Source organism: Leptinotarsa decemlineata, unplaced genomic scaffold (genome assembly GCF_025532065.1).
Source record: "Leptinotarsa decemlineata unplaced genomic scaffold, Ldec_3_MD MMD2_tig00002082_RagTag_RagTag, whole genome shotgun sequence".
NCBI lineage: Eukaryota > Metazoa > Arthropoda > Insecta > Coleoptera > Chrysomelidae > Leptinotarsa > Leptinotarsa decemlineata.
The window spans coordinates 473,394-495,988 of NW_027412573.1; the positions used below are offsets into that span (position 1 = coordinate 473,394).

Sequence of the window (22,595 nt, forward strand, 5' to 3'; positions counted from 1 at the left end):
GTGATGTGCTAAAAAAAGGGGCTTACAAAAATCTTGCACTCTAACTCTGGTAATGAACCCCTCTGCTCTTTTTGTATAGTGAAAACTTGACTCAATAAGTTTTGACAGCTGCTCCCCCAGAAACAAATTCCGTGCCACAAGTGGGATTTAAAAAGTGCAGAGTATGCTTTTCTAGCAGAGTGATAGTCCAAAGAGTTAGAGATAGACCTTATCATATAACGACGAGGATTTTTTTTTGCATAGTACACTAATATGCGTTCCAAATTTTAATTTGTTGTCTATGTTGAGGCCAATGATGTGTTCTTCAAGAATTTTATGGTCCAGGTTACATTTAAAGGACATCACATCAGTCTTCGATATATTGAAAGATAATAAATTGGCATCACACCATTGTTTAACTTTGCCTATATCATGCTCTACCCTAATTTTTAGTGCATCAGTGCTTCTTCCATGTCAAAGTATAGACGTGTCGTCAGCAAAACTTGTGAATTTGCCTTCAATCGATATATATATGCCAGATCATTTACATATAATAAAAACAGCAAAGGTCCGAGGACAGATCCCTGAGGTACTCCGCATTTAATGCTCATTTTATCTGATGATGAACTTTTGAAATTCACTACTTGAACGTGAGAGATCATCCCATCCTGAAGAGTTTTTATTTTTTATGCTAGACAGGGTTTCTTTTATTTCATTTCCAGAGGTTGGGGAATAGTTGAATGACTTCGATATGGCTACATGCCTAAGGGATCTCATTGGTTGATATTTTTTTGCTATTTTTTGAGCAATGGAACAGTAGTAAGTGTTTAATTCGTTTCAACTCAGTTCTCTATCAACCAAAGATTTTTTTGCTTTTTCCTCTTAATTCGTTAACAATTTTCCATGTTTTCTGCTGTTTATTATTTGCATTTAATATTCGATTGCTGTAATCAGTAGTTTTCGCATTTTCTTAATGACTTCTCAGAATGAAAATTCAATTCTCAAAATGAGCGTACCAACTATGAAAATGGAAAAAGAATAAATTCAAGAATTTCACTGAAAAATAATGACACGTCAGGAATCTTTTCGTTTACTTTTTGAGACATTGATCAATCAGAGTCCCCCCTCTCGTTTCCTGTGCTTCAAAATCGTGTCAGACCATTCATTAACATCCATTGTACTGGTTTCTATTGTCTCAATATTTCTTCATCGATCGAACACATATCTCGTTCCTAATCTGGCAGGAACACACAGAAGCATTTTTTTAAATTAGATTCATTATCATGCTCTTTGAAATATCCCTTAGAAGGTATGTTCAACATCAACATTTCTCCGTTTCAATAATAATCGATGAAAGGCTCTGGCCATTCTTCAGCTACAGCTCACAAACGAAACAATCGGCGAGAATTCATTGTTGCCGACGTCCCGTTAAATAATAATTATCGGTGTGTACAAAGTAATTAAACCTCAAATACGCCAACGGGGTCATGCATATCAAATCTTTTGTTGTGCCAAAATAGTAGAAGCAAGGTTTGTTAATGCGATTTTGATGTGCGTTTCAGTCTTTGGATATCACACGTTCACTGTTATTTCAACCAAAAAGTTATTATACAGGGTGATTCAAAAGTATTTTGACAAACCTATGGAGGTGATTCCTCACAATATTCTAATATGAATTGTCCAAATAAATAAATGTCCGGAAACGCTTCGTTTCCAAGATACAGGATGTTGAAGTTTTATTTTCGTTTTTTCAAATAACTTTGGAAATACTGAACAGTTAGTGAATGGCATTATCAGTATCAATTTTCTGTAAATGTATGGGCGGCAATAATTGATAATTACTTGATAGGTCCAACTTACAGACACTTTTTAGAAAATGAATTACCGGGACTACTTCAGGAGCCCCATCATGCATGATGGGGCTCCGGCCCATTTTAGCGTTGTAGCCAGGGAATTCCTTAACACAGTCTATCCAAATCGATGGATCGGTAGGGGGTGTAGAAGAACCTAACCAGGCGTGGGCACCAAGGTCCCCAGATCTAAACCCGATAGATTTATATTTTTGGGGACATTTGAAGTCACTAGTATATAAGACTCCAGTAGTGAACGAGGAAGATCTAAGAATCCGAATAGTAGACGCCTGTGAAACAATAAGAAACACACCAATAATTTTTGAGCGGGTACGAGATTCAATGACTAGACGACTGACTGCCTGTATCTTCGCTGAAGGTGGACACTTCCAACAATTTATTTGAATAAAATTTAGTTTCGTTTATTTTAGTTTATTCTACATATTCACAATTTCCTGAAATAAAATGTTGACATTTCTTGCAAATTTTATTAAAACAAATACTGATTATGCACCCTTGATACAAAAATAACTATTTCGCTTAAGGATGTCATAAAGGAACGTGCCCAACAGTAATGACGTTTTACTCAAACGAGTAAAACGTCAAATTCATTTCCAAAGCATTCTTGTGAAAAAAGCAAAATATTCGTAATAACTTCAACATGCATCGATTATCAAATAATCGACTTGAAGTTTTCAAGTCCAAATATTTAGAAAACGGTTGCTTACAGCGACTAGTAACAAGGGTACTTCATTTACATAGATATAATAGAGAAATCGATTTTTTTACTGAAAAATGTGCTAGAATTACGCCCAAAACAGTTATGAATCTTTAAAAAAGAAAAAGACGTGTAGGTGGCGCCCCCTACGAGTAAGAGCAATAAGAACATCAGGTTCGAATTCGACACCTCAAAAACCTCCTATTATCAAGTTTCGTTAAATCAAGTTCAGTATTTCAAAAGTTATTTGAAAAAAACGAAAATAAAAATAAAACTTCAACATCCTGCATCTTGGAAACGAAGCGTTTTCGGACATTTATTTATTTGGACAATTCATATTAGAATATTGTGAGGAATTACCTCCTGAAGTTTGTCAAAGTACTTTTGAATCACCCTGTAGAAAGTTCAATTTTTCTAATAATTCTACCTCATAAAAAATTGAATGCATATTTTCTTGTTAACTTCTGGTTATGATACATCTTCGTAAAATTTATTTATTTATTTACTGACTTGCCATTAAACAATGAACATGTAATCAGTGTGATTGAAAAAATAAACAATTGAATAATAATATACAATATCAAAAAACCAATCAATTAATTATTTTTAATAATAATCAGCAGTTTCTTCATAGTAGGTCAATACGATTAACTTGATTTTTACAAGAGTACAAGGATGAGTCAAACAAATCAATATAGCTGCTGTTCTTATTTGTTAACCTGAGCATTCTAGTGTTGGTTTCATTTAGCCATAGCTTGTAGAATAGTAAGGAAGTAAGTATAGTAAACAACTCCGACACTCTGGTACTTCTTGAATTTACATTGAAGTTAATCATTAGTGTTAGAAATGGATAGTTCATATCATCATTTATAACTTTATGAAGAAGTCTTAGATCAATTTCAGCTCGGCGGTGCTCCAATGTAGATAAATTCAGAAGAAGCAGAATGTCTGAGTACTCATAGACAGACCTCAGATATCCGAGCTTAAATGCACATGATCTCAGAAATTTGTTTCGTACTTTCTCAATCATAGATATATCTGTCTGATATAGAGGACTCCATATCACGCAATTATTTTCCAAGACCGAGCGTACCAAAGAACAGTACATTATTTCAAAGGTATTTATAGACCATTTATCTGTGGATCGTTGAACAAATCCCAATAATTTGAGTGATTCAGATATAATGTGATCAATATGATCTCTTTAAAGGTTACTTTGCTATCAAATAACACTCTCAAGTCCAGAACGCTGTTAGTCAACGTTAGATAAATGTTTTTGATTTTATATGGATATACAATAGCTCTTGAAAATGTTATTTGGTAACATTTATTTATATTTAAATGAAGCATGTTTTCGTCATACCAACGAGATAAGTTATTTAAATCTATCTGTATCAGTTCTGCATCAACCCTGTAAAGTTTGAGATCATCTTCAAACATTGAATAATAGCTGTGGTGTATGACATCCGACACATCGTTTACAAAAAGAATGGAGAGTATTGGGCCTCTATGCGATCCTTGAGGGACGCCAGACGTTACAGGAATTTGTGATGATATGGAACCAGCATATTTAATGAATTATATTATCCAAATAACTCTTTAACCGTTTCGACATGTTACCATTGATGCCTAACGCTAGGAGCTTAACCATGAGGAGATCATGATTCACCCTGTCAAAGGCTTTAGAAAAATCAGTATAAATAGAGTCAAGTTGGTGTTTTTCCTCTAGGTTATTCAAAAGAAAATGTTGATAAAGCAATAAATTCGTAGCGGTGGATCTACCAGATATAAAGCCTTGTTGGAGTTCATTTATTATGTTTTTGTATCGAATATCAGTTTTTTAGTTATCAAACAATCCAGAAAATTGGAATTTCAGATTGCTTGCTCACTGGACGGTAGTTTTTAATATCTTCTCTATCACCAGATTTGTGGCGAAAACTTTGCTTCCAGAATTTAGGGAAGATTACCATAGATAAAAAAAAGAATAAATAATGTTTGTAAGGGTTTTGCTAGAGTGAATATGCAGTTTTTTAGAAATTGCAAAGGAATTCCATCGGGACCATCTGAGAGTTTGTCTGGGGCTATCATAAGTTGATTGATTATTTCTGCTGTTTCAATATAGTAGTTGGAAATCTGTAAACTCTCTGTGAATTTGTTTTGCGGAATTTGAAAAACCTTTTCGTCAGAATAGGTAGTAGAAAAATAATTTGCGAAAAGATCAACAATACCATTGTTACTTTTGCAAGTGATATCCTCCAAATACATGGTTGATGGTAAATTATATGATTTTCTTTTATTTTTTTATATATTTCCAAAAGCTTCGAGAATCATTTGCAGTCCATGCAGTCCAAATTCAATCAGAATCAAATAGATTCAATTTTCAATATCAACATTGAATTTATTGTATTCCGAGACATATAACAAAAACAAAGTCGTACTTTTTATTTGCGCTGGTAGACACGGTGCTGGTCCCAGTCGTATCCGGTCTGACCTACAGATGGCGGTATTTGTTTAAAAATATCACTGTATTAGAGAGTACACAATTTATAAAGCATATGTTTCAAGTTTGAAGACGCTGCGCTGTTTAGTATTTGTTTGGCAGCCATCAATATCGAACGTTTTCGGTGAATTTGTAAAAATGAAGAAAATTGGTCATCATTATGTGGTACACTACTTTTATTTGAAAGGCCTCAGCCCAACAGTGTTTGGAACAGTGTTCCAAGCTTTCCAGAAGCAGCTGTTGCAATTCCAGCGACACGAATGTGCCAAGACATATTGGTGTTCATTTCAACTCCCCAACAAACTTATAGAAGCAGAAAGAGGAATTGTTTGACCTGATATTATCAAGTCAAACACTCAGTGTTTTTGTTTTAGAATATTCCAAGTTCATAGACATCGAAATTGATACGATCACAGGATATAGAAACATAAAACAATCCCCAAATACGTAAACTTTGCACAGATTGCATATTGAGCTTTTAACTAAGCACAGTGGCCGGATCAAAGTTGCAATGTTAGCGTATAAATCTTCATAAATATTGAGGGAGATCAAGATCATGAACAGACATTATTCAGAAATTCATTCAGTATCTATTGATCTTCAGAAATGGTTCCAGCAATGCACCACATCTCTTTTTCTTCGATCTTGCTGAGTGGCAGTATAATGTAAGTTTTTGGTGATTTATTGTATTTTTGATTAACATTTTAGTGTCAGTTTATTCCTGAAATATTTCCCCGTTTCGTTACAATAAATATTTAATTGAGTTTTCAAACGAGTTCTCTCATTATTTGGATGAATGATGAATGGGTGACATCCTCTCGTTAATAAGCCAAGCGAGTACAGAGTTGCGACAATAGCAACAAAGAAGGCCTTTATTTTAAACCAATTCGTTACAACACCTCACCAATATTTCTCCACAATAATCCTTCATTTCAAGGAGCTGCAAACTGTAAAAAAAACTACAAATTTCTAGTGAGAAGAAAGCGATAATTGATGATTACCAGAGTGTCCACCGTCATGAATCATAATAAAGTAGTTGGTTCAATATTCAAAGTCATCTGAACGAGTTCCTTCTCTGCATACATGATACACTTCTATATTACAATGCGCGTTAACATAAAAAAAGAGATCTGTTGTATTTAGTTCAGCGGTGAATAGTACCTGTTTCGGATCCGGTTATCATGATAATTTCGTTTCTTTTTCGCGATGAAGCGAGTGTTACGGAAGCCAACAGGTTGTCGTCTCGTCAGTGAGATATGATTTCTTCTTCTTCTTCTTATGTGTGTCGGAAAAATGTGTAGACAGGTTGAAACAGCATACAGTCAAAAGCGGGAGCAAGTTTATTTCAACACGCTTTTATTAGCTTTACATGTATATATGTTTATTTGTAACTCTGACGCTCGTGATCTGTATTTGTCAGAATTATCGACATTATTACTTGATCTATTCGCGGGCAGATGGCGCTGTACGTAACCTCCTTGATATAATTCGAACTCACGCCCTCCATTGCGCGCCTTGGGCTTGGTAGCTGATTTTCAAGGCTCCCTCTCCGGATTCGGAAAATATCAATGATCATTTTTCTAAACAATATACCGCTGATTGATCCCATAGTTTAGATGAAACAAATATAGTTTAAAAAGACTGAAAAACACGATTTTATAGCATACGAAACTAAAAAATTAAAAATAAATACAGGGTGTAACTGAATAAGTGTAAAACATTTGAGGAGGTGATTATCTTTCATATCTTTCATAACAAGGGAGCATCCCTTGTTAAGATACAGCCCCTTAAAGGGGGTACATAAAATTTGTATAACAATTTTTTTCTCAAGCACTGAAAGAGTTACAATATTGAAATTAACCTGCCGTTCTGTACTACCAAAAAGACACTTAGACAGAAATTTATTTACATTTACATTTACAAAAAATGTCTCTTGGGTTTTTTGCCCAAAATAAACCAGTTCGCAACAAAAAATTATTTTACGAACAACTACAGAGATACATCGTCATAAATGCGAACTGGTTTTATTGTTATTTTGTAGTTAGTACCTGCATTTAACGATTAAAGGATAATGAACAAAACTAATTTATTAATAGCAAAACACACAACATGTAGAAATCATAGTAAATGTTCAATATGTCTACCTTCAAACATTACGCATGCGTCTAGACGTTGGCGCATTGAGCCACGTATTCGCTCAAATATTCCTGGAGTCTCTCTGATTACCCTGCACGCATCGATGATGCGGTTTCTTAAGTCCTCTACATCGCGAACAGGAGTACGATAAACCAAATGCTGTAAATGGCCCCAAATAGAAAAATCGAGAAGATTGAGATCCGGGGATCGAGCGGGCCAATTCTGTGGTCCTCCTCGAGCTATCCACTGATTTGGATATGTTTCAGTTAAATGCTGACGTGCTACTTGACTAAAATGGGCGGGAGCCCCATCATGCACAAAAACATATCCCTTCTGACGCCCAAAGGAACTTTCTCCAGCAGTCCTGGATGCACTCCTCTTAAAAATTGAACGTATGCCTCATCATTTAATTGAGGAGGTAGAAAATGAGGCACAATTAAATCATTCCCAATAACTCCGAGCCACACGTTAAGAGAAAACTGTTTTTGATGGTTAGTTTCGACAATAGCGTGAAGGAAACACCTGTACACCTAAAACGCACTCATACGGGACAGTATCTGAACCACGAATCCAACAACCATCAATCGACTAAAAGAGGAATCATCAAGACTCTATTAGACCGTGCTTTTGGTCTCTGTAATACGAAGGAAGGTTTCGAGAAGGAACTAGACATTATCAAAAATTATCTTCAACGGAATGGCTACTCCAAAGCGATGGTAGAAAAGACTTTGGCTAGAAGACAGCAGGAGCCTCGCAAGGAAGTGCTTGCACAACCAGTGCTTGCACTTCCCTACATCAGAGGATTATCGGAGAGGATAAGAAGAATTGGTTCCAAGTACAACATCAGAACTTGCTTCAGATCCGGTAACACTATCCGTAGCAGCCTCACGAAAACCAGGCCACCAAACGCGGACTGCGATTCCAAGAATTGCATTTACCGGATACCCTGTGAGTGCGGAAAATCCTATATTGGTGAAACTAAGAGGCCATTGAATGTTCGCATTGCTGAGCACAAGAAACACACACAACTAGGGGAAACCAGCAAATCAGGAATAGCAAACCATGTTTGGACCCATCAACACAACATCGAGTGGTCCCAAGCTGAGATCTTACACAGAGAGGAACATTGGTTTGGGAAAAAATTCAAGGAAGCCGCTTACATGTTGTCCAACAATGTATTCAGCCAGGTCAGCGTAGAAATACGCGACATATGGAAACCCATCATCAAGCGGAAAATGGCCAACTCCCGCCAAACGGTCATCTCCCACGGAACCAGTGAAGCGGAAAATGGAAAGCGGGGATAAGTGAAAGTACTCGAACGACCTGTAAATAGTCATCTCTCGGAGGAATGGAAGTCTGAACTAGTGAAATTCATCATGAAACACTGTCAATCACCTTCAAACAAATATTTTTTATTAGTTCTTTCAGGGATTTCAAATCATGTTATATAATATCAGACAATGGAAGTCCGAACTAATGAAATTCATCATGAAACATTGTCAAACACCTTCAAACAAACAAAAACATCAATACAATCTTTAAAATGAAGCAAAAGTTTCTTTCTCATTTTCAATGTAGAGTATTTCGACGTTAAACGCAACACTCGAAACTAGTCACATCGTCGCTAGATCATCGCGAAGCATCGACCTTCCCCCTCAGGTGTAACACCACGACATCCACCTCTATCACCGAGAACCCCTTTTAATGTACGCTCGAGCAAGAAAGAGATGCACCGCCGCGAACATACATATTCATGCCGTATCTCGCGTCGGGATCTAATCTCCGCATCTCTCCGAGTTAATTACGGCATCTGTCATTGCGTCGACCGTTGCGAGCGAGCGGCTCCCAAAATGAACCTTGTGGCGCGCCTGCATTGGGCGCGCGCGAGACACGTGCGCGCCGCGCCAGAAGGTGTTTCGGCCCGAAAGGAATGCCGATGGACGGAACATCCACTCAACTGGTGGCAGATGCCCGGGCGCAGGGGTGGATTTATAAGGGATTGGTTGCCGATTGCTTTTTTGAAGACGCAGAATACTACAGTTAGTTTCTGTCAAGCAGTTCGTATGTTTATCACAATGTTGCCGAATATAATTTTTTCTCGGCAACCGTCCGAGAAGTACCCATTTCCCAGACGCTTTCTCTTTAGGAAAGTAGTATTTCTCCTGTAACTTTTGTTCAATGGTTAATTTTACTTCCATTGTCTAATATGATTCGAAAACTAGGAAAAAAACAACGCTGGGTGTCATAGTAAAAGGACAACAGCAATTCATAGAGGTACCACATGGTTCACAATTGAGGCCTCTATTATTGACCATTTAGATCCATAATCTGTACTATTATAGATATGCTACCTGTGAATTATGCTCCATGGTGAATTATGTTTCTTGATTAATTTTACTTTTATTGAATCATATAATTCGAAAACTAGGAAAAAAACAACGCTGGCTGTCATAGTAAAAGGACAACAGCAATTCGTAGGGGTACCACATGGTTCACAATTGAGGCCTCTATTATTGATCATTTAGATCCATAATTTGTACTATTATAGATATGCTACCTGTGAATTATGCTCCATGGTGAATTATGTTTCTTGATTAATTTTACTTTTATTGAATCATATGATTCGAAAACTAGGAAAAAAACAACGGTGGGTGTCATAATAAAAGGACAACAGCAATTCATAGAGGTACCACATGGTTCACAATTGAGGCCTCTATTATTGACCATTTAGATCCATAATCTGTACTATTATAGATATGCTACCTGTGAATTATGCTCCATGGTGAATTATGTTTCTTGATTAATTTTACTTTCATTGAATCATATAATTCGAAAACTAGGAAAAAAACAACGCTGGGTGTCATAGTAAAAGGACAACAGCAATTCATAGGGGTACCACATGGTTCACAATTGAGGCCTCTATTATTGATCATTAAGATCCGTAATTTGTACTATTATAGATAAGCTACCTGTGAATTATGCTCCATAGTGAATTATGTTTCTTGATGAATTTTACTTTTATTGAATCATATGATTCGAAAACTAGGAAAAGAACAACGCTGGGTGTCATAGTAAAACGACAACAGCAATTCATAGGGTTACCACATGGTTCACAATTGAGGCCTCTATCATTTATCATTTATATCTATGATTTGTACTGGCATAGTCCAATTCTTCTTATCATCTGACGTAGCACTGGTTGTGCTTAATACCCTTCGTGGTATTAGCCAGGGGAGTAGTTGTTTTCTGATAGGCATCAGTCCATTAAACCTACTATGTAAATATATCGAGACCTGGCTTGAACGTTTAAAATGCATTTGCTTCAGATTAGATTAGGTTCAGTTTAGGATTAGGCAGACTTAGGTTAAGTAGACTTAGGTTTGGTAGGCAAAATAAAAATTATATAAGCCTTACAACAACAAGGGTTAAGTGTTAGAACACCAATTGGCGCAATTCCTCTTGTGATTGCCTGTCATTCATGTTTGCTTTCTTTTTTTTTCTCATCTGATTATAATTGTGCTTCAGGGTACGTGGAAAGCGGAAATGAAGACATTTATTACTATTATCATTATTAATTTTTGATATCAATATTTGTTTGTTGAAGCTTTAATAACTTCCAACCATTATATGCGAACGCTTTCGATAGCAGATTATACTGTCATCTTCATGGTTCTACTCAAACTGAACGTTTTACCTTCTTGTTTGTTCTTTTATAAGGTTATAACGCTTTAACGCAGGTATTTGTCCTCTCCTTTCATCCGGATTTCTTTTTAAATTTGCCTGTACTTGGCTTACATCAGGTAATATCTAGGTTCATTGATTCTAGGAATGTGTATTGTTTTGTGGGTAAATATTAGGTATTGCTGATAGCACAGCTTGCTATCGAAAGCGCTCGCATATAATAATCAGAAGTTTTTAAAGCTTCAAAGCCTTTTTGTGAACAAATGTTAATATCAAAACATTGAAAACAATAGAAAAACTAGTTGCATCAATCAAAAATAAAATTATTATTATTAATATGACAATAAGCTAATGAAAGACCCGTATAAACTAATACAACGAAGAAAAATGTTGAAATATTTGTCATGGAGAGTTAAAATCGCAGTAAACGCAGCAAAAGACAGAGACGGCTCCCAAATAGCAAAGAAAAATATTCTAATTCAAAGCGCGATATTTGAGATCTGAATTTTTTTATGCAGAAGCTGTTACTCCTACAGAATACTTGAGATTTTCATTCGGATGTGAGTAGTCAATTAGTAGTCCATTTATTATAAAGTCAACACAATTTCTCCGCTCGCTAATACGCTTCTTAAACTTCCTTTCTCTTGCGGACGTACGTAGTTGGCATTTAATATTTCCGTTTGACAAAACTTTTGACAGCTTCATCTAACGGGTAATTCAACAGCGATATTCTTGTACTTATTCGATGCTATCGAATGTGATCATAAATCAATGTGTACCGTTGAAATTCGATTAATCAATTTGGAAGAATGCCTAGATCGGCATCAACAACCTACAGAGAAATGCTCCATGAAGTCACACCGGGAGAAAAAATCAATTAATAATCCCTGCTTCAATTACGAATGAATATTTATCTACATTATCGGCTTGTTAACACCTGAGTCTGTATGTATGAAGTGCCTACATTCAATGGGAGTGACTTCTGTGCCATGTCTTCGAGTCTCTCGAGTTTCATGCCAATGTTACGGTATTATTATCAGTGCATATTATAAAACAGAGTCCCACTCCGGGCCTGTCTGTCTGTCTGTCTGCCTATACAATGAACTCAAAATACTCCCGTAGAGGAAGGTGAACGGGATAGTTCATCGACGTTTTGTGTGAATTGGTTGAAATATGACGTTATCTGTTAGAAGTCGGGGCAGTGGTGCTACCTTGCGAGTTTTCATCAAAAAAGTTGCCTTACCCCTTTGTTCAACACAAATTGTTCTTCTTTTATGGGTCTACAAAAATGTCAGGCTGGGGCATATGTCTATCTTTTAAGGATAACTCCCAACACTCATTTTAATTTCCTAAACTACACCTCACGATTTGATTTGTAGTTTAGGAAATTAGTATGGATCTTCATCAAGTAACGGCGGAATCAATCAGAAAACTCATTTTAATGTTTAAGAAACAGTGACATGATGTGGTTGGGAAAACAATTTGAAAGGATGTGATACTAATCATTATCAAATAAATTATAATTGAATGCACCATACAAAATTAAAGGTTTCGCGCGAGAAAATCAATATTAATAATAATAATATCGTTTATTTCTGACCGGGATATTATAAGCTTATATCGTCATAGTTACGCTATCAATAAAGAGGGTCATAACTCCCTTGGGACATTATAGATTTTATAATTCCCTCTACCTTTCACAAGTAAAAATAAATAGAAATGAAAACTGAACCATATTTTATTTATTCACGTCATTACAAATAATAAATGTACAATTTTGAAATGTTCCCTGAAAATTGCTTCCGCCACTAGAAACAATTTCTTCTTTTGTATGGCTGGAGCTTCTGTTCACTACAGTCGAGGTACCTGCCTCTTCTGATGACAAAGTAGACAACATACGCGCCGTTTTATTTCGCAATTCGATGCTATCCTCCAAATACCCCTCCGCCACCGTGGAACTTTTCCAACCTCCGTGTCTTTTTAAGTTAGTCATAGTTGCTCCTGCATTGGCTAGAGCAGTAGCAGAAGTGCGACGAAGGCAATGTCCCGTATAGGAAGATGAGTTTGGCAATCCTAAATACATTGCGATTTTGCTGGGGATTTTCCCAAACATGTTTTTTCCAATTGGCTGAGATGTACATTTATTTTGTCGGAAGCTCAAAAAAAATCGTTCAATACCTTTAGGACGCAAAGACATATAAAGTCTTAATAAAGGCAAAGCGGAGAACTCTTTTTCATCCACAACTGTAAATTTCTTCGATACACCAGTTTTACTTTCCGGTACGTTCACTACCATAACGGAATCCCGGTCCTCTATATCCGATATCTTCATATTCAAAAGTTCCTGACTTCTGCATCCTCCAAAATAACCCATAATCAAAACAACCTATAACAAAAAAAAGGAAATAAATACACACAAAAAGGAAAATAAGAAAAAAATTACCTTATGCAATAAATGAATATCATTAGGAGCGTCCTTTAGGAATCTGATAACATCTTTAGGAGATAAAACAGCAGACTTTTTCGGCTTATAACTCTTACTCTTCCGTTTCAAAAAAGCCTGTAGTTCATTGAACTTGGTGATATCTCGTTTCTCATGTATAGTCACCATCGATTTTAGCATTGACCATTTAGTCCATAAAGAATTCGGACTCTACGTTTCTGACTGAAACGAATAAACACAATTACTACCAAATCTACCGAAAAACATAGAAAATTCCTTACCAGTTCTTGAAAATATGCCAGAAATACAGTTTCAGTGACATCTTTTGGCATAACATTTTTCCGTGTCAGCCAGTCCAGATATATCTTGTATTCTTTTTGGTATACGGCTTCACTTTTCGATGGAATTAATGATTCTCTTGCTTGTTCAGCTTTTTTCAAAATATCCTCCATTATATTTGGGGTAGAAAACACGTTTTCACCGCAAACACAGTTTGATAAAAAAGTTCTGTTTATAAACAAGTAACATAGCAACAACCTAGCAACAAGAAAACTCTACTATAATCAACGGTACCTGATTCAAATATACCGGGAAGGTAATGAATTGGTACATTTTTCCGTTTCAAAAATGAACAAAATTTTATTGAAATCGGTCAGAAATAAAATTATCTATGTACCACGGGAATTAATGAGCCTTAATAACCTCAGGCAATTGCTGTCCCTCGGGCCAGAGGCCCTCGGGACGCAAACTTTGCCATCGGTAATTAAGGCCCTCCCTTGGTACATAAATAACTATTATTATGCATAAAAAATACATTTATGCATAAAAGGAAAACAGTTAGCCAAAGGGTATCTTCCACCCATCCCAAAAATTATACAGTGAGTGTAAGAAAATTATAATATTAAAACTTATTTACTATCATAACACTGATGGAAAATTGAAAAAAATACTAGATCATATAGTTGCTAGTAACTCTTAATATTGTCAACATTATTTTGCTCAATTTAACAATTTCATTGCACTACCATGCGTTGAATTTTAAATTTTTTAAATTAGCACTGCTCAGGAAGCATCTGGGAATTTATTTCTTTCTCAAATTGATGATTATTATGATTCAAAAGGGGTAAAATTTTATTCAGATAAGGGGCAATATAAGAAAAAGATCCTTGAACTTTGAAAGTACGGTGCCTAGGTATGTTGAATGAGTTAATTCTCAAATTGACCATATGACGAATGTTTGACGAATGATACTTTGAAAATGTTTGTCGCATGTTCATGGAAAAACAAAGAGCCATCTATGGTTACGTCAAGATTTTTAGCACTGTCTACCCAGTCAATGTCTGCGTTATCGAGAGTGAGCCTAAAGTTAAACTGAGTTTCTACTATTTGTCTTTGAGACCCAATGCATAAGGCCAAAGTTTTATTTGGATTAATTTTCAGTCCATGATATAGGAATGTTTTGTGCAAATCTGTGTTTATATTGGCCACGCAACTTTCTGTATCGGTGTTATGAGAAGACAAATATAACTAACTGTATATCATCTGCGTATAGATGTTCTTGACAATGTCATAAAAAAGTGGGGTATTCAAAAATGAACACTGAAAACATCAAGGGTCCTAAAATACTTCCCTGCGGTACACCTGAGACTATTTCTTTTAGGGTTGACCATGAGTAATCGTCCAGTTTGACCCTCTGGGATCTGCCTGTGAGATAGCTGGTCATCCATTTAAGAAAAATATCATCGAATCCTAGGAACTTGAGCTTGCTGATGAAAGCTTTACTTTGATCAAGCAGTACCAAAATGGTGACTTCTGATTGATCTCTGAATCTTAATAATAATAATAATAATAAAAAAAGCGGAGATTTGTCGGTTCCTAAGAATTACAGACCGATAACATGCTTGAATTCGTGTTATAATTTGTTTACAAGCATCTTATACACACGAATACTCACCGCAGTTGACCGAGTGTTCGAACGGATATATGAGCAGAGAGGGTCGAAGAGAGGAGTCGCTGGATGTAAAGAGAACTTGCTCATCGATAGATGTGTAACGCAGGACTCGATACAATATAAGCGTAACCTCTCTATGGCCTGGATCGATTGCCGTAAGGCATTTGATACAATTTCGCATGAGCTCATCTTGCATTTGCTCAGATGCCTTGCGGTACCCGACAACATAGTGAGATGCATTGAACAACAGATACCACTTTGGCGAACTCGCTTCACCATAACATCTGGTCAAGCAAGAGTTCAAACAGGGTGGATCACTTTCAGAAGGGGTGTATTTCAGGGTGATTCCCTCAGCCCCCTTCTATTCTGGATCTCACTATTGCCATTATCCGTTGCGCTCAGAAATACTCGAGGGTATAACTGTGGCACCCCCGGAAACCGGAGGCAAAAGGTCACCCATCTGTTTTATATGGATGATCTTAAACTTTATGCCTCTGGAGAGAAGGATCTCCATCAGTCCTTGAGGGTGGTGGAAGAGTACACGCATGCTATCTGTATGGAATTCGGGATAGAGAAATGTGCAATGGTTCATCTCAAAAGAGGACGATGCGGGGACTACGGAGAGGATGTGCAGCTCGTAGATGGAAGCATCTTACACCATCTGGATGCCGGAGAGACGTATACTTACCTCGGGGTGGAACAACGCCACTCACAAGAGGTAACTGCAGTGAAAAACTCTCTCCGCGGCAAGTATCAGCACAAACTTCGACAGATCTGGTCATCGGAACTGTCGGGGAAGAACAAAGTAGCTGCAACAAATATGCTTGCCGTTCCAATCTTACTCTACTCCTTTGGAGTAGTGAAGTGGACTCGGGAGGAGCTGTATCAACTCGACGTAAAGACCCGAAAAATGATGCATCTCTATAGGAGTTTGCATCCCAAATCGTCCGTTCCACGGTTGTACTTCCCTCGACAACAGGGAGGCCGTGGACTTTCGAGTTTTGAGTGTCTACATGACAGAATGGTACTGGATACAGCCCGTAAAGTCGTCAGGAGTTCGGATCCCCTTCTCTGCATGGTCCGTGACCATGAGAGAGCAGGAATTGGAGCTTTTCTCCTTAGGGCAGCTGCCCGAGCAACTGATGAACTCGGTATAGTTTTCGACTCTGAACGAGGTGACTACAACTCTGTCACCGAGTTGGAACCCGTTCAGCAAAATGCTCAGATAAAAGCCGCAGAGATCACCTTACTTCTGCGGAGACACAAGGATAAGCCAATGCATGAGGTCTTCTTCAATAACATTGGAGACCTTGGCTTATCAAAGCGCCTGACGTTCGCTTTTCTCAGGTCGAGTGGGCCGAAGTCAGAAAGTGAGGAGTTCATCATGGCTTGCCAGGATAGTGTCTTCAACACTTGAGTTTACCGCAGTCGCGTGATGGGTATAGAGGTCCTTGACACAAGGTGCAGGGTCTGCCGCGAGGCGCCCGAGACCCTAATGCAATTGCTGTCAGCATGTCCAGCATATGCGGTCTCGGCCTATATCCATCTACATAACGCGGCCCTAAGAGTGCTATATTACCATCTACGGCACGCTTACGGTATTGACGAGACACCGGTGTTGCCCTACGCTCCGGGGGATATTGAATCCTTTGTGGGGAACGAGAAGTGCCGAATTTATTGGAACTATTCGTTCCCCACCCTCAGGCTCATACAAGCTAATAAGCCTGATGTAGTCCTTCTCGACCACCAGACCAAAACGATATTTGTCGTGGAGTTTTCAGCTCCTGGCGAGACGAATATCGTCAGAAAAGAGGAGGAAAAACGGATAAAATATCGAGATTTTCTTTTCGAACTCCGCAGACTCTATCCAGATCACTCTGTCAAGATGGTCGTTCTGATTGTTAGAATCCTTGGTGGATTGATGACCTCTCTACTCTCGAATCTCAAAATCATACTGGCTTGCCGCACTAAGGCAGAAATCTTAGCCGCACAGATGCAGAAGGCTGTCATTCTTGGCTCACTGCGTTTGCTCAGGGCACATGATTCTCGGACCCAATGATCACTTACCCCACGGTGTGGGGAGTGGTCATTGGTTGATAATGCTGGCACACCCTCCCGAATGTATCGGGGCTTCGGGGGATAAGGCCTGACCAGCGCACAATACAGTGAAAAAAAAAATAATAATAATAATAATAAGGGCTCGTTGAAAATATGTTTAACTTCATCAATACAGTGTGGTATCAACTGAAGAAATCATCTTGATATTTATATTGTCAATACCTAAAGCAATAGATTTTATTTGTTTGATAGCAGTCAAAATATCATCATCGCATATATCGGTGAGGGAAAATCTCATAGGAGCGTTCAATTTATTGTAGAATGAAAGGGTGTTATTATTAACTATTGAATGTCCAGCCATGTTTGAAAAATAATCATTGATTTCATCAGGTCTACGTAGTTCAATTGGCAGGCTATTGGTTTGCGAGGATGATTTTGTAGTATCACCCCAATCTGTAAGATTTCTCCATGTCATTCAAGCGGCCTGACAAACCAATGTATTGGTTAATATATAGGTTGGTTTTTGTTTTACAAAGTGGAATCATTTTGAAGGTTAACGTCGCATTTTCATTTCGTGTTGTATTCAACTCTAGCTCCTTGCCTACTTATCTATTTCAAAATTAAAATTGATAGTTGTGAACATACTTATGGCAGAATATAACGAATTAACCCGCGTAGAATCCGATCCCGAGGGTTTATCTGAATTATAAGTTGCTCTTGGATAATGCGGCTTTCTAATAGTGTAAAATGTGTAGTATTTAATGTAAACCGCGGAATTGGGTCAAATTGGACACTTTCAAAGAGAAACTCCTGCTGTCAAACTAGATAGATGAGTTACAGCATGTTTTTGCGAAAATGTGCATTTTCGAAAAGTTGCTGTAACTTATTGCTTTCAAAACTTTCTTCTTTCTATGTAAACATTTTCAAAGCACTTTCTTACGTAGAATTCGTCAGGATCTCTGATTTCTTGAAAATAAAATGCTGGCCATGTTACTCGTTGATGATGTAGCGGTCTATAATTTCCCTCTTTACATTTTTTCCATTGAAAAACAATCAAATCCACACGGTCAACATTCACCTTATCAAATAAAATAGTTGAAAATGGAGTGAATATGTCAATATAAAATCTCGTTTAGATACCTTGAATCATCATCAATTTAGTTCGGGTCATGAGCCACTCCCAGTCAAATGGAGGTTTTTGATTGAGCCTCGCATTTACTCGCTTGATTACTGATGTAATCAAAGTTGAAAGTACAATACCAGAGATGGATATTTTTGTCTGTGCGTAAGCCCCAAGAGCCAATGAATAATTTTGTTTCGTATAGAATGTTGTTCATTACTGAATATTTTTCGTGGTTTTAATTATGGAGAAGTGTGTTTTCCAAGCCTTTATCTCGACAGGTGGGTCGTTTAATTCAAGTATATCAAGATAGACGTGTCGAAGACAAAGAAAGAACTTCGGAAATGCTTTTTTCTGATGAATTTTCATTATGATCCTCAGATAAGGTCCGAGCATATTAAAAGTTTAGCGTTGTACGGAGGGTCATAAATTTCCCAAAGCTCCCTTTTCCTAATAACAACAAAAATTTTATTGCATTTTAACGCACCGAGTGAATTAGCCAAATATTTTCTATATATAAATTAGCATGTTTTTCCTATTTAAAAAGTTTACTACTGTCGTAAATTTCTTCCCGTAACAATTATTTATTCTGTCTGAAATAAGAATGCTAATATATTGTGATGGTGTTTGTTCGATAAAAATTATGAAAATAGTAGTAAATCAATTGATTCAATTCGGCAATGAGAGTTATCAAATGAGTTTTGGTAAAATTTGTTAGCCACTGCCATTCCACTGGCTTCAGAGTGCCTCTAAATAGGTGTGACCAAAATTTCATGAAAAAATATTCATTATTAACAAAGTTATGACAACTCAAAAATTTGAAAACTCACACAGCTAACAGTCACAATATATCATTTTTTTTATGATTTCAACTATGAAGTGCCGCCAGATGAAAAAAAAAACAAATAGCGTAAATATTTTTAATGAAAAGTGCCGCCAGATGAAAAAAAAAAACAAATAGCGTAAATATTTTTAATGAAAATAACGGAATTACATTCACACAATTCAACTAACAATGAAGCAAAAATTTTTAATAAACGTAACTAATAACTAATTATTGAAATGTTTCGATTCAGTGCAACAATTAATTCTAACTCATATGCTAGTAGCCTCTACTAATCCACCACGTATTTCGATACATGTGTCGTAACGCTTACGAATGTTTCTGATTACGTTCCTTAGTTCTTGAGGGCTAATATCTGCACATACCTGTCGAATCCTTGCACAAAGTTCATTTCTATCTCTCGAGAAGTTTTTGTAAACCTTTTGTGTGAGAAGTCCCCAGAGAGAAAAGTCCAAAACTGTGAGGTCTGGAGATCTGGGTGGCCACTCTATAAACGGACTACCACGGCCTATCCATCGGTTTGGAAAATGTTCGTTAAGCCATTGCCTCAGAGCTCTGGCATAATGAACTGAACACCCATATAACTGGACAATTAAATTTGATCGTTAATTGATTGGCAGCTCGTGAATAGCATCCCAAAACTCTGTGTTTAAAAAATCTAGAAACCTCTGTGCATTAATGTTTTCCTCAAAAAAGAAAGGACCAATAATTCGTTAAATTGAAATATTGGGTCTTAGTTTTAGTTAATTTGCGTGAAAACTTGAATGTAATTCCGTTATTTTTATTAAAAATATTTACGCTATTTGTTTTTTTTTTTCATCTGGCGGCACTTTATTGTTGAAATCATAAAAAAAATATTCTCATGGCTATATCTGTTGATATAGGGTGTTTTTTGTGACTGTTAGCTGTGTGAGTGTACGAATTTTTGAGTTGTCATAACTTTGTTAATAATGAATATTTTTCATGAAATTTTGGTCACACCTGTTTAGAGGCACTCTGAATCCAGTGGCGTTGTGATTTTTTCAATAAAAAAATCGCTAATGAAAAATCCCGATTTTCTACTAAGAAAAAATATCGTAGTATGCCCTGAAACTTTAATAAACATTTCAAATTTTGTCCCAAAGTAGACCTTTTAGTACTTGACATTTAAAAAAAAAAATTTTAAAATCGGTTTACAACCTCAAATTTTAGGGGGGTGTTTCCATTAAAAATGGGTCACACTGTATATACACACATCGGAAAAGTCTAGGGATATTTTTAAAAATGGCAATATTTTTTTTTAGATCGCTTTAGGGAAAAAAAAAGTTGACGGGTGATTATTAAACGAATGTAACTTACAACAAAATTTATTAAATGGTCAAAAATACTGAGTGCGCATATAAGCAAAACTAAAAAAAAAAAATGGCTCTTCTTTGGCACCCCGAAAAAAAATCATAATACAAAAAAAATTGGAATCAGTACAAAGTATGGCCTCCACGCTGGTTTATTACGGCCCATATGCGGAGTAATTCTTCGTTGAAGCATGTCCCACACATGCTCGATGGGATTCAGGTCCGGTGATTGTGCTGGCCATGGCAATACATCAACTCCTTCGTTGGTGAGCCAGTCAGTCACTAGACGCGCGACATGTGGACGAGCATTATCGTGCATTAGGTGGAAGTTTTCACCAACAACACCAGCAAACGGACGGACGATAGGGAGAAGAATGGTGTCGAGGTACTGTCGAGCTGTGAGGGAGCGATTCGGAAAAACGAGATCGGTTCTGCCGCCGATCATGATTCCGCCCCATAGCATTACTGTACCACCTCTGTATGTGCGGACTTCCTGGACGTGTCTCAAACGTTCATTATTTCCAGGTCGTCTCCACAGTCTTACTCGACGAGAATCTGGATGAAATCCAAATCTGGATTCGTCTGTAAACAAAACTGTGGCCCAATCATTTGCATCCCAGTTTTGATGTTCATGACACCACTCTAATCTTCTACCGCGATTGCCTCTCGACAAAGGTGGACATCTAAGTGGCCTTCTGTTGTGGAGATCCGCTTCATGCAGTCGATTTCTGACAGTATCACGACCAATGGTTACCTGGTGCGTCTGCTGCAACACGTTAACCAACTCAGGTGCTGTGATTGTCGGTTGTCTTCTTGCAGTTAAGACCAAAAATCAGTCTTAAACTGCAGTTGTAGCGCGTCCTCGTCCTGGATGTTGTTCGGCTGGACTGCCAGTTTCACGGAAACGCCGCCACAACCGACTGATAACACTTTGGGAGATCCCCAAACGAAGAGCTACATCATTTTGTCGCATGCCACCTTGAAGAAGCCCTACAGCTCTATTCATCTCAGCCAATGGTAAGTGATGGCGTTCCATGTTAAAGCACAATATTTCCAGTTTAATTGCTGAGCAAGAACTGCATAGAATGTACAAACTCGACACTTTCAGATTATTCATTTTAGCCGAAAACCTACAGTTTGTAAAAAACTTGATAAAAGATTAGTTACCGTTTTTGCAGGCTTTGTTCAACCCATAGAAATATACAGGGTGGTCGAGTGTACCAATTTAATCGAAATTAAACGACCTCATGCATTTATTTTTATGATATTTAGTATGTTATAAAAATATCCCTAGACTTTTCCGATGTGTTTATATATTTATGTGGTTGAAAAACCCATCAACTCTCTTTTAAAGCTATGTTCGAAAGAACTGTTTACTCTCCCTAGCCTTTATCAAAAATGAAAAACAGTTCAAAAGTAGTAAGTGCTTTCAATCTGTTTCCGCGACCCACCTAAATTACTCTAGCGACCCATAGTTTGGGAACCACTGGATTAAACAGTTAAAGCTGTGAAAAAGTTGCCTAGCCTTCAACTTTTTCATAATTTTTCAGCATTGAGGAAATTATTCAGGCCAATATCTCTCTTACTATAATAATTTCTGGGAGAAACTAATAGTTTATATTTATTTTCAAGTGCATATAATATAGTTTTTTTGTTAACTGAACAAAAACACACATTTGTTTCCGGAAATTTTATTTAGGAATAAATAAAAAGTAAAAGTTCTTTGACATATACTCAAAATTTCACACCTGCCACTCGAACTCATCAAAACACAAAATATATCCCATCTGTATAGAAACTCATCTTTGAAATCACCGACCTACGTCAAAGGTACAATATATGTCATTACATGTCCATTCGCAAAGTAGATTTCCGCTTGTAGATAAGATCAGCGACAGAGAAAATAGAACAAAAGCCGAAAGTCCTATCTTCAGATTGCGCTTATGCAATCTCTCCCATCAGTATCTACCTGCACGCGACGGAG

At 37.1% G+C, this 22,595-nt stretch overlaps 1 protein-coding gene across 2 annotated transcripts; it reads right to left on the bottom strand.

Moving 5' to 3' along the window:
- Positions 1 to 11,389: 11,389 nt before the first annotated feature.
- LOC141482869 (uncharacterized) lies at positions 11,390 to 14,093 on the bottom strand. Of its 2 annotated transcripts, XM_074176744.1 has the most exons (3): positions 13,589 to 14,093; positions 13,308 to 13,529; positions 11,390 to 13,250 (listed from the first exon to the last, which is right to left on the bottom strand). In XM_074176744.1, the coding sequence occupies exons 2-3, from the start codon at positions 13,485 to 13,487 to the stop codon at positions 12,603 to 12,605; spliced, it is 828 nt and encodes a 275-aa protein (XP_074032845.1). In that variant the 5' UTR covers positions 13,488 to 13,529; positions 13,589 to 14,093; the 3' UTR covers positions 11,390 to 12,602. The 2 variants fall into 2 exon arrangements, with proteins under 2 accessions (XP_074032845.1, XP_074032846.1); XM_074176745.1 differs by having other exon boundaries at positions 13,308 to 14,093.
- Positions 14,094 to 22,595: the final 8,502 nt, after the last annotated feature.